Source organism: Vollenhovia emeryi, unplaced genomic scaffold (assembly GCF_000949405.1).
Source record: "Vollenhovia emeryi isolate VEMERY1.0 unplaced genomic scaffold, V.emery_V1.0 DF939221.1, whole genome shotgun sequence".
NCBI classification, from domain to species: Eukaryota; Metazoa; Arthropoda; class Insecta; order Hymenoptera; family Formicidae; genus Vollenhovia; species Vollenhovia emeryi.
Genome location: NW_011967145.1, coordinates 184,983 through 203,820, shown reverse-complemented (window position 1 = coordinate 203,820; position 18,838 = coordinate 184,983). Strand labels below are relative to the sequence as shown.

The 18,838-nt window shown below is 45.9% G+C and overlaps 4 protein-coding genes across 5 annotated transcripts in view; 3 read left to right on the top strand and 1 right to left on the bottom strand.

The window, feature by feature from the left end:
• LOC105560783 (pancreatic triacylglycerol lipase-like) overlaps positions 1-1,574 on the top strand; it is a 9,901-nt gene extending 8,327 nt beyond the window's left edge. The window contains exon 8 of the mRNA XM_012010191.1: positions 594-1,574. Coding sequence (XP_011865581.1) covers positions 594-675 — 82 coding nt within the window. The 3' untranslated portion in view covers positions 676-1,574. The remainder of the gene's footprint in view (positions 1-593) is intronic.
• Positions 1,575-3,217: 1,643 nt separating this feature from the next.
• Positions 3,218-5,703, top strand: LOC105560779 (probable N-acetyltransferase CML3). The gene is made up of 3 exons (XM_012010180.1): positions 3,218-3,317; positions 3,386-3,710; positions 4,896-5,703. The coding sequence occupies exons 1-3, from the start codon at positions 3,305-3,307 to the stop codon at positions 5,410-5,412; spliced, it is 855 nt and encodes a 284-aa protein (XP_011865570.1). The 5' UTR covers positions 3,218-3,304; the 3' UTR covers positions 5,413-5,703.
• The window catches only part of LOC105560780 (L-galactose dehydrogenase-like), a 40,727-nt gene continuing 27,500 nt past the window's right edge, over positions 5,612-18,838 (bottom strand). Inside the window, exons 1-8 of one of the 2 annotated variants that reach the window (XM_012010181.1) lie at positions 8,129-8,403; positions 7,089-7,229; positions 6,886-7,003; positions 6,650-6,811; positions 6,337-6,570; positions 6,152-6,283; positions 5,861-6,033; positions 5,612-5,776 (exon numbers count right to left, since the gene is read on the bottom strand). In XM_012010181.1, the coding sequence (XP_011865571.1) occupies positions 5,695-5,776; positions 5,861-6,033; positions 6,152-6,283; positions 6,337-6,570; positions 6,650-6,811; positions 6,886-7,003; positions 7,089-7,225 (1,038 nt within the window). In that variant the 5' untranslated portion in view covers positions 7,226-7,229; positions 8,129-8,403 and the 3' untranslated portion in view covers positions 5,612-5,694. Of the gene's footprint in view, positions 5,777-5,860; positions 6,034-6,151; positions 6,284-6,336; positions 6,571-6,649; positions 6,812-6,885; positions 7,004-7,088; positions 7,230-8,128; positions 8,404-18,838 lie in introns of those variants that run through there. The other variant, XM_012010182.1, reaches the window with a different exon arrangement.
• Positions 12,640-18,838, top strand: part of LOC105560781 (pleckstrin homology domain-containing family G member 5) — a 161,855-nt gene continuing 155,656 nt past the window's right edge. The window contains exons 1-2 of the mRNA XM_012010189.1: positions 12,640-12,967; positions 17,448-17,533. Coding sequence (XP_011865579.1) covers positions 12,832-12,967; positions 17,448-17,533 — 222 coding nt within the window. The 5' untranslated portion in view covers positions 12,640-12,831. The remainder of the gene's footprint in view (positions 12,968-17,447; positions 17,534-18,838) is intronic.

Here is an 18,838-nt window from a genome sequence, read left to right as displayed (position 1 = left end):
CATTAGACTTCTGAACCGAGTGTTTCAAGTATAAAAACGTTCTGCTATGCGGTCCGCAACTTATCCTGGTATTATTTTAGGCGTAAAAACTAATAAAAAGATTCAGCAGCGCAAAAACTATATTCGAATGTGTCGGTAAAACAGACGACTTTAGCATCCTCTTAAGCTGATTTACAGACAATTTGTAATTTGTATCAGAAATCCGTTTCTAGTTTTACGTGCCACGCGACACTAAAAGAAATACAAAGAAATCACGTGAGGTACAAATTGAAATTATATAGAATGTATAATTTTTTTTATAATGAATTGATATACACAAAAGATATATTTTTTAATAAATTAAATTACTAAATACATTACTTGACATTTATATTCTAAACAATTTATATATAAAATATAAATTAAAAATGTACATACGCGCATTTAAACGCGCAGCACGTAAAATTATAAGAATGAAACAATATTAAAATTATAAGATAGAACTTTGATTCGAAGTCTGATGCAAGTTACAGACTGTCCAAGGTGGGCTCCGCGCAAGCCGAGATAAACTGCAACGATAGCTAATTCAATTGTTCCATTTTTTTATCAATCAGGTGGGAATATTGCGGCGCGAACACCGCAGTCAACTCGCACGAGATGCATGTGGAACTGAAAAACGAACGCTGCACGCCCTAACGCACGTCTCTGCCGCGACAGTTTTGTATTGTATCATTAAAATAAACGTCATCTGTAAGCGGCCGAGAGAAATTCAAATTCCTACCCAGTGAGAAATGATTCGTCGATCGACGTCGATCGACGAATCATTTCTCACTGGGTTCTTTCCAGCGCGCTCGCGCGACAGTTAATTCCAACCAATTTCGGCTCCTCCGAGCCGCGAACTTGTATCGGCGGCCGAGGGTCAGATCGCAGCCTCGTCCCGTTAAATCGCGCAAATAATTCACGGCGAGCATTAACGAGCATGCAAATGCGATAAATCACTTCACTCACCGATCTCTGCCGCTGATGTCGCCGCCGATGTCGCCGCTCCGCAGTCTTCGCCTCGCCGCGTCGTTCCGGATATTCGCTCGTTGAAACTGCACCAAATTAATTAGAAAAGCACAATCAGTCGCCACGACAAGACGGTCACTCAACACTGCTCTGCACGGCACTCCCGATCGCGCGACTCGTTACGGACGGAGAAAAGTAACGCGGAAACGAACGACGATTGCCCGCGCGACGCGGCGCAAGAAGAAGGAACGTTCACTCACACGCAAGCAGAAGCCGTGTGTCCGTGCGCGCTCACCGCCGCGTCGAGCGTGCACGTACGCGCGTCTCTTCCCCGTGTGTGCGCGTCCTACACCGCTCGGTTCCGTGTCGGGCCGCGTCGCCATCTTGGCCTCGCTGCGCGTGGCGCTCAACCGACGTGCGCAGAGCAGTGAGCGTTCAAACGTACGCGCGGGCAACTTCGCGTCGGTGCCCGAGATGATTCGGCATCCAGTGCATGCGGTACATACATACTGTGTGCTGTGCACTATTATTTTTTATTAGCTTACAAACTTAGGCCGGTATTCATACCCAGTGAGAAATGATTCGTCGATCGACGTCGAAATGATGTCGAGTCGACGTCGATCGACGAATCATTTCTCACTGGGCGCTCCGCAGTCTTCGCCTCGCCGCGTCGTTCCGGATATTTGCTCGTCGAAACTGCGCCAAGTTAATTAGAAAAGCAGAACGTTCACTCACACGCAAGCAGAGGCCGTGTGTCCGTGCGCGCTCACCGCCGCGTCGAGCGTGCACGTACGCGCGTCTCTTCCCCGTGTGTGCGCGTCCTACACCGCTCGGCTCCGTTTCGGGCCGCGTCGCCATCTTGGCCTCGCTGCGCGTGGCGCTCAACCGACGTGCGCAGAGCAGTGAGCGTTCAAACGTACGCGCGGGCAACTTCGCGTCGGTGCCCTCGAGGTGCAGGTTCGGCATCCAGTGCATGTGGTACGTATGTACATACGTGTGTTGCGCGCTATTATTTTTTATTAGACTTACAAACTTAGGCCGGTATTCATAGTCCGTTCTTATATTTAAGATTATCTTAAGTATATGAAATACACTCACCCGCAAAAAAAATGGGCCACCACATTTTAGCCCAATTTTTCAACATTTTTCAATAGCGATAACTCGGCGAAAAATCATCGTAGACGTAGACAAATGATTAAAAAAGCATTTTGAAGCTTGAAGTTTCAACTTTAAAATGCTGTCAACAATTCTTTAAAATTCGTTTATCTTCCTTAGAATTACGTATTTTTGACGCTCTGTGGCTGGATAAAAAAATTTGTCTCGAAAATACCATCTCAAATTTCATAAACTACAACTCTTTGCCTACAAAACGCTTTTTTAAAAATTGTCCTACGATGTTTTCTGACCGAGATATACGATTTTGAAGCTAAACCTGTACTTTTTAGAAATGTCGATACTCAGCAAAAACTCATCGTAGACAAATGATTAAAAAAGCGTTTTGTAGCCAAGAAGTTGTAGTTTATGGAATTTGAGATGATATTGTCGAGAGAAATGTTTTTACCCAACTACAGAGCATCAAAAATACGTAATTTTAAGGAAAAAACAATGTGTTCTTTTTTTATAGCAGCGAACAAGGAAAATAAAGGAATTTTAAAAGGACATCTAGAGCACGTTAAAGTTGAAACGTCAAGCTTCAAAATGCTTTTTTAATCATTTGTCTACGATGAGTTTTCGCCGAGTATCTACAACATTTCTAAAAAGTACAGGTTTAGCTTCAAAATCGTATATCTCGGTCAAAAAACATCGTAGGACAATTTTTAAAAAAGCGTTTTGTAGGCAAAGAGTTGTAGTTTATGAAATTTGAGATGATATTGTCGAGACAAATTTTTTTATCCAGCCACAGAGCGTCAAAAATACGTAATTCTAAGAAAAAACACAATGTGTTCTTTTTTAAAGCATAGAACAAAGAAGATAAACGAATTTTAAAGAATTGTTGACAGCATTTCAAAGTTGAAACTTCAAGCTTCGAAATGCTTTTTTAATCATTTTTCTACGATGATTTTTCGCCGAGTTATCGCTATTGAAAAATATTTAAAAATTGGGCTAAAATGTGGGGGCCCATTTTTTTTGCGGGTGAGTGTATATACATAATGCGATACGAATTAGATTTAAATTTCGAAATGGCGGCGGAATTCCTCGCGCCTGCGCGATGACTCCCCCCTCCCACCCGAGGAAAGTTTCGACTTTCGCGCCGCGCTCTTCGATTGACTTCCTAACCTGTCCTAACCTCGAAACGACGACGACGGCGGCGGCGGTGATGAGCGAGAAAGGTACGTTACTCTCGGGGATAAATAAGATGGTGAAGAGTGACGGGAGGGTTGTATGCTTGTTGCGATAGACGTGGCTCGAAGGCGTCCCACGACAATGAGCCACATCGTGATCGTGCGCGCCTTCAAGCCGGGCGACGAGGTCGGCTGCACGGAGCTCATCAGAGACTGCGTCATGTCTTCCCTGGGCACGACGTTCCGCGGGATGCTGTTCAAGGAGATCACGTTCCAGCTGTTAATCATGCTGTCGGCGATCATGTTTATTTTCTTCGGCCTGCCGCTCACCGTCTGCCTCTCGGTCGTGCCCGTGGTCGTCGCGCTCACGTACGCCGGCACATACGTCAGTTTCGCCGCGAAGATGACGGAGATCAACGGCGAGGTGACGAATATCCCGAGGTATTGTATGCGCGGACACGCCGGTCTAACGACCAGCGATCATCTTTAGGGTCTGCAGCGCGTGGAGTAAACGGTGAGAGACAATTGTAACCTTTTGGCGCAAGGAAACCAAGGACCTGAACGGAATGGCTGTCTTGTACTCTTAAGACGTAAGACAGTTAGGCTGATGGCAAAGAACAATCCGTAAACGCTTAAGACTGTCTCAGTCGTAGACGTAGGGCAAGGCAGAGAGAAACGTAAGTCGTGAAAGGCTATTGTATACGACTTACGTTTCTCTCTGCCTTGCCCTACGTCTACGACTGAGGCAGTCTTAAGCGTTTACGGATTGTTCTCTGCCATCAGCCTTAGGGTCTGCAGCGCGTGGAGTAAGCAGTAAGAGACAATCGTAACCTTTTGGCGTAAGGAAACCAAGGGCCTAAGCAGAATGGCTGTCTTGTACTCTTAAGACATAAGACAGTTACTGCGCGTTACCTCAAGACAAAGGCTTAAAACGTAAAATATTGTCTTGAGGCTGTCTTAAGAGTATAAGCCATTCTGCTCGAGCCCTTGTTGTGCGTTACTTTAAGACGAAGCTGTAGAACATAAAACATTGTCTTCAGAGTACAAGACGGCCATTCTGCTCAGGTCCTTGCGATGACAAAGATGTAAAACATAAAACATTGTCTTCAGAGTACAAGACGGCCATTCTGCTCAGGTCCTTACGATGACTTTGTTTCTTTTAGTTGGACAGTCTTTGTACTCACTTAAGACCTGTGTCCACAATGCCAGAACTTGATCCAAGTTCTAGTTCCACAAAATGTGCAGCCAGTCAACTTGCAGCTATTCCATAAAAGTTGCAAGTTGATTGGCTATACATTTCTCAGAACTAGACCTTGAACCAAGTTCTAGCGTCGTGGACGCAGGTCTTTAGGGTTTGAGCAGAATGGCTGTCTTATATTCTTAAGTCACAAAAGTTGAGCTTCTGACCAGCGGCTAACAACTCAATGTAGACCGAGCTCAAAATACAGGGGTAATTTTGAAAATATTCGCAACACCAATCGCGCTCCGATTTGCCGAGAGTAAGCACAAGAAGTAGGAGTGAGAAATTAAGTATTGATTTAGCAGGTTTACTCCGCGCGTTGTAGACCAGCCTTAACGTTCCGAGGGACGATCTCGCGCGATGTTACAATACTCTTGTTCGCGCAGGCTCTACATGTCCAACGCCTTCTCCTGCTTCTGGGTCGCCGAGGCATTCGAGCCTTACCTGACGATGCGGCGTCCCGAGGAGGCCCGTTACACCATAATGACGGAGAAACAGTTCTCCCAGGTCAACCTGGACGCCTCTTTGCAGGCGAGGAAGATAGTGGGGACCGTCGGCCTGTGCAAGAGCCACCGGCTCGACAGGAGCGCGTGGATCAAGAGGCTGTGCGTGCACGAGCGATATCGGCGTAAAGGTATAGCCGCGTGCCTGCTCAACGAAGCCGTGCAATTCGCGATCGACGCGGGGTACAGCTGCGCCAATATCGTAGCCTCCGAGTACACCGAGGAGGGTAGGGAGTTGTGCTTTAAAAAGGGATTCGAGCTTAAGCAGATGTACCACAAGTCCATCCTGGGGCCGCATCTGACAATATTAATGTACGAGTTAACGTATCGGATCAAGCCCACCGAGGACGATTACGCGCCCAAGATGGACTTCGTGAAGGAGTTTTTGAATCAATTCTAACGATGCATTTCTCGTGGTACGCCAACGCGAGGTGGCGAGACTCTCTTGAGAAACGAATGAGACTGATCGATCGATAACTGTGTTCCCGTTAAACAAAGTGCCTGCACCAAATAATAATTTTTACCCGAATAATACGCTTAATGTCGAATTTTACATTAACGACGGTAGGAAGGGTGTTGTTTTCTACGAAATGTTTGCTGGGTGTTCCAAATGTTGTTATGTATGTTGCAGAGAGAACTATAAACTTATATATAGACCAGCGGAAATAAAAGTATATTTTTCTCATGCGCTCCTCTCGATGGCTTCTCGATACGCGCTGACCTCTTTGCCCTCCCAGTGCTGATTCTTCACCGTCGACAGAAACCTAAAACAATTCCCCGGTTTGACGGAACGACCTGAAGAAGGGGGGGAAAAACGGTACGTTGCAATAGACACTTTTTAAACGTACTTTTCCTGAATTTCGCGCAGCAGCGCCTTTTCCTTCTCCGTAATGCCGTTTCGCATCACATCTAGATTCATCTGCAGCTGCTTCGTGTTCTGTATTCCAACTAAATTGGTATCCACGTCCGCGCACTGCATGGAGTGCCATATTGCCAGCTTGGCGAGCTCCACGTCGCGCTCCTGCATTATTTGTATATATATATTTTTTACGTTACTTTTTTTGAACGGACAGCCAAACGTGAATCTCGTCAATGCACCAGAACAGTGCGCTTGTTTTAATTGACGTCTGTTAACGAACCTTGCAGTATTGCGCGGCGTTCGCGCATTGTTTCTTCGTCTCGTCGGAGGCCGGATGCCAGCTCGGTGGACCGTCGTTCGTCAGAAGACCCATGCACGGCGCGGCGGCATTAATTACACCGATCTTGTGCTCCTGCAAGTTGGAAAATTGACAGAACCGTCCGCGACACAAACGGGACCACGTACCTTGAAGAACGGAACGAATCTCAGCAGATTGTCGCTGATGAGAGTGAGGTTCGCGTAACTCAACACGCAGGCTATATCTATGTTACTCCTCTCGACGCAGTCTTTCAGGAAGGACACCGGGTACCCGGTCACACCTATATACTTGGCTCTGCCCTCGGCCACGCACTTGGATAGTTCCGGCAAAGTTTGCGTGACTATTGTTTGCAGCGAGGGCGCGAATTCGATATCGTGAACCTGCAAGTTTCACCTCGTGCATTCCACCGTTTTACCAGACTCCCCGCTTAATTTTCACCGCGCGAAACCGAATATCAACCTGAATAACATCGACGTAATCCACCCCAAGCAGTTCCAGGCTCTTCCTGAAACTCCTCCGGGTTTTCTCGACGCCGAAGTCGAACATATTGTCGTAATCCAGCTCGTACCTGCCGACCTTCGTCGCGATGTAGTAAGCCTCGCGCGGAATGCCCTTTAACGCCTACCAAAAAATACGCGAGGTAAGAGAGAGAGAAATTGTTGCGCGCGATCCTCTTGAATCACTTTTTCCCGCACCTTGCCGAGCGTCGCCTCGGATCGACCTTGGCCGTACCAGGGTGCCGTGTCGATATAATTGACACCTTGTTTTATCGCTCGGCGTACGGCTTCGATAGCGTCCGCCTCGTCGTACGTGCTGCGGCGACCAACGTAATTATGTAAAAATTACTATTACCGCGTCGTCAAATACGAACGCTCGCGCGAGCGGTAAACAATTTTACCCGTAATGACAGCCGAGCGGACCGGCGCCGAAAGATAATTTGCTCACGAGCAGCCCAGTTTTCCCAAGCTCTTTGTACTCCATTGCCTTCACCGCTTCGGGGTCGTGGAAACCCTCGACGTAGGTAGGCGGAAACATATCTCTGGAAATATCACGATGAATAATGCGATAAAGAAAAATTGCAATTGATACGATTTTCGAGGAGGGGGGGGGGCTCCATTTACGTTGCTGAAGGTACTGAAATTCTCCCCTAAGTCCCTCGCGACCTCTTCTGAATGGATACCCGTGTACTTTCCGCCTGACTTTGCTTGTGTAGGAAAATAATGACGTACGATATGAAGTAGATAAAATTACGACGGAAAAAATATTACTTTAATTCCAGATTTGGTTTCCGCGGTTGAGGCGCCGCGCAAGTTCGGTATTTTATCTCGACATTTCAGTTCACCTCGTCGCGAGACAGTGTCAGATTGTTCCTGCCCGATGAGGAGACCGGAAACGTCGGAATAGAATGAAAAACTCGCGCGGCTCCGAGCCTGGGGTGTTCGCGTACACCGCGGAAGCCCCAAATATCAGATTAAGTTTGTTTTAATTATATAAAGTAAAATAAAACAGTAAAGTGATATGGTGGAGTAAAAAGGTACATTCAACACTACGCAAAGCTTAACAGGTGGAATAATTTAAGGGTATCTTATTCCATTATTTTAATTCCATTATGAAGTCTCATTGTCGGTGAAAATGCAACGTGACGAACGTCGAAAGTAATCACGACGCTTTAGGTACAACGCAAGGTGACAACATTTTACCTGTGTCGGGGAAAAGAGAAATGGAAGTTGAAAAATATAAAAGCATCAAAGAATACGTGCGCAATGAGGATACAAAATGAAATCTAACAACGCCCAGTGCCGGGGAAAAATTACGACAGGCACAATTGTACATCGGCCACGTGTATTTGCACATACACAGATATATATTTCAATTTATCCACTGACAAGCACGACGTTACTTGTTATCTTCTCACTATTTTCGAGGATATTACCGTACGTGTTTACTGGCCGCCAGATATCGCACCGATAATGCAATTTTATTGCGATGACCACGTGTCTCAGGACGATAATGAAACGTAGATCGAACTGCTATCAGTCCTTCTAACCGAAATAAACGGATTTTAATCAAGCGTTATCATGTATGCACTATGTTATCGCCTCCGAACATAGGGAGTGGAGCGAGAGAACAGGCGCGTACGTGCATCTATTCGGGCACTGACTGTTGCCGACGACGTGGACTTGGACGACTTACGTAACATATCGCCTCGCGGTGTGTTGCCATCTTACAATATAAATTAGTTCGACGGCACGTTGGGATTACACGGTACCAGTTACTGATTAAACGGAAATCTGCTGGAGCTCTACTTTATCGATGACAAATTTACATAAAAATTCTCTCTATTCTCCATTTTACCCAATTTAATTTACATAGAAATTAACTGTTATTAACATGCATATACAAAGTGCTGTTTTTCCTTCAACCGAATCTGTATCGCGTTTTTTTTTCATAAATTCAAGTCCCGCTTCAATCAGTTTCGCGTACGACAATAGTAATATTTATAACAATTACAATATGCGATAATATAAGACGATCATATGTGACGTATAATAATATGCGATTGTTATTTTTAAGCTGCGTAAGAAAATTGCGACGCGAACGCGAATGATTTGTCACGGAAGTTTTGGGAAATTCTCAGCTCTCTTTGAAATTTCCCTCGCCGTGCGTATTCTATAGCGGTAGACTCATTGACCCGTGTTCTCAACCCTCTTTCATCGATAAAAATGTCTCTAAAAGTGGCTAATTAGCCTCCTGATGGGCTACAAGCCGCTTTCTAGAGGCGTTTTTATCGATCAAACATAGAATTCCGAATACGGGCCATTATCCAGACATTTTCAGGGATCCCATTTGCCTCGGGATTTACAAATGTTATCCCCTATTCTATTCCAGGTTTCGCTCCTCGTGAATATTTTCCGCTGCCCCTCCTTTCCCCCTCAATGCTCTAAACCTTTTCGCTATATTCGTAAAAGATACAAAATTTCCCGCCTAGAAATAACGAATCGAATCGACGCATCGATATCGATTCGACTAATCATGCCCGGCTGTCTTCACGCCCGCCGCCAACTTCAGGGTTAAAGACTCGCGCGCGCGCTCGTTTCTCGCTTCTTCGCCGCCGTCTCGTTGTCGCGCGAAGACCCCGTAATTTCGACCCGTTTTCTGGGTTATATACCGGATCGTACACCGCCCCGCCCCTCCCGCCGCCGCGATTATGTAATAAGCAGGGGGCCCGGGCGGTCGGGGTCCTCGGTGGCCTCGGGGCCACCGTGGACCCGCCGGCCGAGGTAGAGGCCCGCGCTGGTCAGTGCACTCGTTTCCGCCGCGCGTTCAGCATCGGGAATTCTCCGTCGCGAGGAAACCTCGCCGCTCATCTCTACGACAACGACACCCGGCTTCGTCTATTCTCGTAAGTAAAATTCTCTCTCTCTCTCTCTCGCTCGCTCGCTCGCTCGCGTGTCCAAGTTCGAGCGACGCGGAAGTCTCGATGGAAAATTCATCGCGCGTGGAAAGATCGAATATGGAGGACCGTGCGCGATGACCCGTTTCTTTCTCGTAGCCGCGCCTAACGGATTGACGGAAAGGGAGCACGTCGGAGGCTCCGTGAAAGAATAAAAAGAAAAAAGACCCCGCGGCAGATAACTCTGCGACATACTTTTGACAAATTGATAGACGTATCGATACGCGGTTTCAACGGGTGAATTTTAACTATTTTGGTGACTATTTTAAGACCTGAGATTTCAGAAATTGACCAGTCGACTATTCTCTTCTCGTTCGAGCACGATCGGGTCAATTTCTAACGTCTCGAAATCTCGCGCAGGCGCCGTCGTACTCACACTTGGCGCGCGTCGCGAGCTAGAGTCGCGCCAATTTCTACGTTCCGCGCATGCGCGCGGCCGTAGCGTAGCGACTGAATCTTTCGGTTGCCGGTCCCTCGTCTACAAAGCGCGGGAGCGTCGGCCGAGTCTCCTAATCCCCCCCGATCGCTCGGCGCCCGGCGAAGGAATCAATCTCGGCGGCGAGCAACGACGACAATTATTGAGCACCGTCCGAGAGAAGTAAGTCGACGTTTCTTCTCTCCGATTAAAAAGGGGAAGAGGCGAGCGCCGTTAACCCCCTCGCGGCTCGAGCGCGCGACGCGAGAAACGCGTCCCAATTCGACCCTCGTACGCAACGCGCATCGGAAAATGGCGCGTCCCCCTTCTCGATCCCCGGCTCTGCCCATCCCGGAAACCACCCGGAAAACATTTCGCGCGCAAACGTCTGGCATTTCGACGGATAGAATTTTGCCTGCGTTGTCGAGCAATTTTTGACTCGCGGAAATTTGACGAACTCTTCGGCTGATGGCAGAGAACTATCCGTAAGCGCTTAAGACTGACGTAGTCGTAGACGTAAGGCAAGGCAGAAAGAAACGTAAGTCGTATACAATAGCCTTTCACGACTTCTCTCTGCCTTGCCCTACGTCCTACGACTGAGACAGTCTTAAGCGTTTACGGATTGTTCTCTGCCGTCAGCCTTACACTGAAAAAAATATTTGTAAAATTACATGATTATGCTGGGTTTTTTTCCGACCCAGCATAATCATGCAATATTACTACCCACATGGAAAATTGCAGACTTTTTTCTGTAATTTTGCATGAAAATTCAAGTGTTTTTACACAAAAATAGTAATTTCACCTATATTTCACCTATATTTTACCATTAATATGTATTTTCACTTTAAGAAATCTGGAAAAAAAATTACAGTTATAATTAGGTAATTTTCCGTATTTGAACAAGTAATTTCCATGTAAAAGTACATTAATTTTTTTCAGTGTACGGCCAGTCTCTGATCAGTAATGGCTGATGGCAGAGAGCAATCCGTAAACGCTTAAGACTATCTCAGTCGTAGACGTAGGGCAAGGCAGAGAGAAACGTAAGTCGTATACAATAGCCTTTCACGACTTACGTTTCTCTCTGCCTTGCCCTACGTCTACGACTGAGACAGTCTTAAGCGTTTACGGATTGTCCTCTGCCAACAGCCAATCGTAGACTGGCCGTAAGAGTTCGTCGCTGCGATTCTACGATCGTAGAAGAGCGAGGTGGCCTACGTTGACGAACTCTTATGGCCAGTTTCTGATCGGCAATCAGAGACTGACCGTAAAGCCTCGTCTACATAGAAGTCGTAAAGTCGTAGTCGTAAGAATAGTCGACTATGATCGGTCAATTCTTATGTGTCTGACGAAATTGATCAATCGCAGTCGATTATTCTTACGACTACGACTTTACGACTTCTATGTAGACGAGGCTTAAGGGGTTCGTCACTGCGATTCTACGGTCGTAGAAGAGCGAGGTGGCCTACGTTTCTCGCCTCACTCGCGGGAATTTGACGAACTCTCGTATGATTGATTACAGTCTCTGATTACAGGTTCTCTATCGGGAAGGAATAATCGGCGACAAGCCGGATCTCGCGCGACGTGCTCTGCCTAAAGTGCGCGGTCGTAGATCCCCGCGGCCGGTATCGCCGTTATCTATCGCGCCCGGAAACCGCCGTCCGCCGACGGCGAAACGGCATCGACATCCCCGGCGATTTAGCACCGCGTTGGATCCGGAGGAGAGGAAGCTCGCGTTCCATTTGTTCCGACGCGGGGATCGCGTCCCGCGATCCACCGGGACGGGGACTGAATACGGAATTACGTACGTGGGGCGTCTTCATGCGCTTTAAAGCCGCGACGCCGAAAGTCTCCAATTATACCGGCATCGGCGAAAGGGGGTCAAATATCGGTATACAGCATAAAATTTTCATAACGGCGGCGACGTGCAGTTTTCTGGCCGACGCCGACACAACATTGATTTAATACTTTTTAGTATTGTCAAACGTTAACGTTGCAAAATAAATCAGATCTGCGCTCTTGATGCGCGCCACACAAAAGAAATTACGAGCAGGAAAGAGATCAGTTGGAAATGCGTTATGGACGCTACAATTAATTACTCGCTATCTTCTTGTCACTTTTTGTTTTTTTTTGCAAAATATACTTCGGAATTGCATCGGTAATTTGAGCGATTTAATAATATTGATGTTCAGTTAATACAAAAGTAACAAACCGATGTATTGCCAAAGGTTTTTTTTTATGTACACGTACGTCGGTGTGTACGCAGCTCTTCCGATATTCATACCAATTGGTTTTCGTTTCAATTATATATAGAACGGAAAGAAACGCCGGCGTATAAGCGGATACTTTTTACACCTTTTTCGAACGGGGCGGAGGCGCGATCTTATCTCACGAGAACCGTAAATTCGCATTTATCATCCCGAACATAAATTTGGCTTCAAACGCGCGGCATAAATGTCCCGTCTTGCGACTTTTGCACATAATTCGAGGAGCCCTCGAGCGGCAAAATATTACAAGGCACTTAATTGCGCGCGTTTGCAATCGGTATTTTACATTGACGACGTAACGGCCGCGTCGAACGTACGTGTGCGCGTGCACACACGTTCGTAACTTTTCCACCCGAAAGTCCCGGCTCGCTGCAAAGTCATCGCCGAGGATAAAAAGCGCAAGTCAAGTTCCGCGTGATTAATTTACCGAGTACGAGTTCGCTCTGTATAATTTGTCCTAACTAACATTAAATTTGCTTTAGGTTTCCACGAGTAATTGGCGGGTACCATGCCGACGAGGAGAGGCGAGCAGTGGTACGCGGATTGGATCGTTCCGGCGGATGTGTGTGCGGATCCACCCGGAAGTCTCCATGAGAGTAAAGACGAGGCTCTGCTTCGCTTGGACAACCTACTCCGTCAGCGGGGTACGCCGATTTGTCTACCGTTTAATCTGCGCTTAAATTCTTTCCGCATTCGCTTGGAAGATCCGGCGTCAAATCCGGGTGTTCGACCTCGATCCCTCGCTTGCGTCGCACGCGCCTTCGTTACCTTAATCACTTGGAAAAAGAGCAGATCTTTCACCATTGGATTTAACATTGCACACGTCGTCTTAGCTCGACATTTCATTAAGTTCTTTACGAAGTGCTAAATTTATAAGATCTCACATTGGACGTAGCCTTCCGTCATTTTTGCCTCTCCGAAAATTGTCAGAGATTTACCATGTGTTATATATTTTCTTGGCTATAGAGGAAAGTCCTCTACGATGAGACAAGATTCTAACATGAGGTAGTAGGTTTTCAGCGTCCAAATTCAGTGACAAGTCCTTTTCGCAATGATTACACGATCTAGCAATTAGTTCTCCACTAAACAGGTTTCACTCCAAGGGCAATAAATTCACGGCGGAACCAGCAGATGACGCCTATTAATTTAGCGGAGACTCCATTGTCTCATATTAGAGGACTTTCTTCTAAATATTAACTATCCTTCCGCGTTGGGATACTTCATAGGCATGTCCTGCTTCTCGAGATCTGTCGCGCAAGATAGAATATACTGCTTTAATTCGAACCCACCGTCAAAGCAGTGCGCGTTATCTCGTTTACATCGTAAATCATTCGTCGATGGTGACGAGTGAATCAGTTGCGTAAGCGCGCCAGTGAAAAAGTTCGCAGCATTTTTTCCGGCACGAGTCGGTGGTGACTCAGCTGATTTCCTCCCGTCAAGCGGGAAAAATAACGAAGCCGACGGTGATGCGTTGAACTTTGCGGCGCGCGTGGAGGGAATCCACGATCGTCGCTGTAAGAAAACATATTATCCATCGAATCTCGGAGGTGTAAGCGGAATAGGAAAAATGCAATCGGCTAGAATGCCACAAACGACAGCCACTTACGTATTACTTTACGCGCCGCGAAGGATCCGATCAATTAGTATAATTTGCAAAGACTGTTGCCCCGAAAAAATATACAAATGAAATTCCAATTCTTTTGCGCTACTTTTTTTTTAAAATATATTAATTGTTTCACATCGGAGCAACATCGATCAAACGCATGCAGTATTAATTTCTTTTGGAACTAACAATCAGCTGTACAGTGGAGATAAATAATTAATCTTTTATTTAGTCATCAATGTTTGACACGCGGACATATGCGAGCGCGCGCGCTGCAGATATCTGGAGCACGCTCACACATGGTTTCGCTTTAAACCGTATCAAGGTTCTTCCCAAATGTACTCCACGATAAAATCTGCTATCGGTATAAGCCAGGGCCGCGCGCATGATTACAATATTCCGGGCTGTAATAAAAGAAGATGCTATCGACGTATCGCGCGCGCGCCGTTTATTTTCGGTGGTTTAACGTTCCTAGCAGAAATGGTAAAGGGGGGAGAGAGAAAGAGAACCCACTCGTCGCGGGGCGAACGGTACGTCGAAGTATGCAAACGAGGATGAACGACGAAAGTGGTCGTAGTCCAGGATTTTGCCGGAATTTTATCTGCGCGGCGTAGCTTTCGTATCCGCGTCGCGTGCGTGACATGATTTTTTTTCCCGCGGGTCTAGCTTATAGAATATTTTTATCTCGTAATCCGTGCGTATCGAAACACGCATCGTCCGTGTCGAAATTTATATTAATATCGCACGCGAGCTATTTAAAGATAAATCGTCCCGTTGTAATTCAGCGATCAACGCTACGATTAAGCCAGCTTTAATAGCCCGTACTGTGTACTCTCGCTTTGGCATAATTTATAAGAGACTATAAATAGCTACCGTCATGCCTCTTTTCTATTGTTCAACCTTTTGTTCGACAGACTTTTCAATTACTCTCGCACGGGTTTAAAAATAGTGTTGATTGCTACAGAGCTAATCGAGTCACTTTATATTTTGAACATTAGCGTGATCGTTTCTTGCGTTTTATCCTCTTTGAAAAAGAAAAAAAGAATATTCGAGGCAACTCTTATCGCGCCGGACGATACGCCATTATCGGGAAGATCAAGCTGAGAAGCGTGTCATCGATTCCTCATCAAGGAACGTGATAATGTCATTATCGCGCGCAATAATCGGTCATTATCCCAATATCTATGATGCTTATATCGGTTGAACGTTAATAAATTCCGAAGTTCTTGCAAAGTCGCCGGCAATTTTCAACTTGCGAGACTTGGCATCGCGCGTGCCACACGCGCGGGAAGGCGTGTTAAACATTTACGTAAAGAACGCGGGGAGATTAAACGGTTAAATGCGAGACAACGTACTCGCGACAACGTCAACCTAAATAGATGACATTTTGTTTAGAAAACTGCGATCTTTAACACCAGTCATTTTCCCATTCAACGTGGCTCGATCTGATAAGGCGAATAACGACGTGTTCAAACACGATTAAAGTAAACGTAACACTCGTGAAAAATTAATATTAGGTAATAAGTATTTGGTGGAAAGGATACTTAAATTCTCATAGTATTTACCGAATGAATAGTCTAAGCGCGTGAACAAGATTGACCCACTTGTAATTGCGTGGAAATATTTTTTTCTTTTATTATAACGCATGGCAAACGATTGATTTGGCGTTAAAATGTCGTTAAGGCTGCTTAAGCACAATGGGAGCTACGTAATTCAAGCATGTGTGTATTCTTCCTTTTAAGCAACGTTACAATATTTGTGTATCGTTTCCTCGGCGAGAGATCATGACTGCGCAGAACGATTCGATAACCGCCGTCCTATCGAATCAGACTCGAACATTTGTCCCCTCAGATGCCGTGGATCTCACTATAATGACATTGCATATCAAGATAATCTTCTCTTTGTTAGATGTACTAGATTACCGGGACGACGATTTATTTATTTCGTCTTATTTTCTTGCGATAATTTTTACGCGTAACAAATAGTTAAAAAAACTAACTAACGAGAAACACGGCAGATTAAACACGAACAAAAGAAGTGAAGCCGACTTTAGAATAGAAGTGAAGCACACTGTGCCTCGAGAGAACCAATTGGCATCGCGTAAAAGAGGCCTCGACTGTTCGATATTTTAGAAAGGGATAAAAGAGAAAAATTTCAGTTTTACAAAAGTTTCTAAATAAAAGACATAATAATATCAGTTTATTATTTGATTTGCTTCTCTGATTTAAAACTTTGCTAGACTAACTGCGCGTGAAACTTCCGTCGAGCCAGCGTTGAACAAATTTCACTTCATTAATTTTGTTCAGTTGATTCGCTTAATTAACCGAATTTCGCTCTATCAACTTTACAACGTATCAAAAGGAAAAGTTAATTATATGCATAATATTCTTGCACAGCTTTTATCCTCTACCTTTACGAGAGGAGGAACATGTCACTGCCTCTCTGATCGATATGTATTAAGCCTCTCGATCGAGCTTCCTACTTCGGCCCGATCCATTTGTCGAGAAAGCATTTCTCTGTACGAACGTTTTTTTTTAACGATGCGTCGTTGCATTTTTTACACATGCACCCTGAAAGTTGCGCGCACTTTCATTAACATTCCATTATTCATCGTGACGTATTTCGCGTTCTCTGCGAGTGATTGTATTTTTTTCCCCCCCGATAACGTATCGTATCTTAGGAGTCTTGAATAATTTTACGTACTGATTGGAAGAAAATTTATGCAGACCCGTCTGCATACTCAACAGTAAAATGACGATGACAATTCTGTATAGATTCGAAACACTTGTCCGCGCACCGCTTTTTTCCCTGCGACTCGCAATGCGACGCAGCGTGTCGATCTTTCAAAGGCCCGGGCGAACATCGCGCCGATTCAGCTCGCGATCCGACCCGCGCGGCATACGGTCGGTGGATTATATTATAGTTAATAACGTGACGATGCCGAAACGGAAAGGCGCGCTCCGTGAGTCGGGCGGCGACGCGGCGGCTTAATTTAGAAATTATCGCGACGATCGGGACGAAGGTCCTGATGCCGAAGGAAGGGCTCCGAATGCCCGCCTCGCACGCCCGCCGACCGGCGCGATAATCGATCTTCATTTCGCCGCGGGCTCACCTTAAAAATAGATGTGTACACCGTGCGCCTATACACCAGGCCCGTTCAATCTACGGGCAACGATTTGCCCCGCGAAGGACTATGATACGTCCGCTTAATCATACTGCTACACCACTGAATTGCGCGCCTTTGCCGTCTCGCCTTCGTGCCGGGCTTCAGCCTTGAGTCAGATAGACCGTAATTAATTTCCCGTCTACGTAACGCTTACTAACAATAATAAGAAATATTTCTTTCGCCGCGATATTGACAAATGTTTGAACTTATCTACCCCCTCCCCCCCCCCCCTCTCTCTCTCTCTCTCCTTTTTCTTCTGTGCAGATATTACAGTCTGTTTAATAACTTTGTGCGATAATGGCTTCGTAAATTTATATGCTACATAAACTGTATAATTCGATTGCTTATGTTGCAGACGGTGAGCTCGCGGAGGTGTACGCTGTAGACAAAAGGCATTTTACGGCGAAGAAGAGAGGAGGCGGCAAAACGCATTACAAAAAGGTAAGCGAACGAACTAAAGAATTTATTTCGCACGATAATGGCACGGCCGAATGTCTGAAATGATTATTTTGACCTCGCATTCGGCGGGGCGGCTCGATCTTCGAGCGAGCAACGTCAGGCTTCAACTGCGAGCGATGCGAGTCGCGTCAGCCGAGAAAAGTATTGTACTTTCGAGCTTTCTTAATTGCGGCTCTGCCGCACAACAAGATTATAGCGCTAACACTTCCGTAAGACTTTAATGCCCGCAGTTTGCGCTTACTTTATTCCCGCAGTAAAACTAATCCACTTTCGTTGAGGGGGCGGATCACATTTACAACCGCGTAAATTACGGGAAATACAAACGAGCAATTAATTCGCCGGGAATGCTGCGGGCATGCGAGGCAACAGAACGTGCCGCGAACGACAAGGAGCCGAGTTGTGCATGCGGCGGCGTGCAAGAAATCGAGACAGAGAGTAATGATATGTCCTTCAACGTTGCGCCATGATGCACGTTAGCTCGTCCCTAAGCTATACGTATGTTCGAAATACTAACTTACGAGACACGTGCAGATTAATGCGATTATCCTGCCTCAGTCTTCGCTGCACTCGGAGTCGTTCGATGTATTTCGCGCGTGTGTAAAACGTACGTAATAAACAAAATGGTGTTATTATAATCCCATAATAATAAAAGACTAATCAGGAACGCGTAGCCGATGAAAAATACCGAGAAACTTATGCTATTACGCGCTATTAAGGAATAGCTAACTCGAGCCAACGGCACACGATACTATTTTTCCTACTGGATTGCTTACGAGAGCCAATCAAGATGCAGACTTTCCGATCAGGTGACTCAAAGCTGAATCATGATTGGCTCTCGTAAGGAATCCAGGAAAAATAGTATCGTGTGCCGTTGGCTTTACCTAATCGCGTCTCATGTTAAAGAGAACGGCTCGCAGGCCTAATGCAGTCATTACGGAGTCAAATAAGACCATTCGTTTGATAAAGACGATCTGATAATTTAATAACTGGGTTACGAACGAGGGAAGATCGAGCGTGAAAGATACTTGGAAAATGTTAAGGACACCGGTATATTATGTCACGGTTTACATTTCTGTTGATTGTCAGAGGCGCAGGCTTCATCGATCCATCTTCGCTTTCGAATTCTTCGCTACTGTTTCCTCACTTTTTGGAAGCTCGTCCTTTTCCTCGCGCCGAGAAAATACCGAAACGCGTACGCTCGAGCAAGCCAGCAGTGCAAAAGTGTCTGTGACTCGGACGAATTAAAAGTTGTTGCATAAAATCTCGAGAGTTCTCACCCGATCCCAG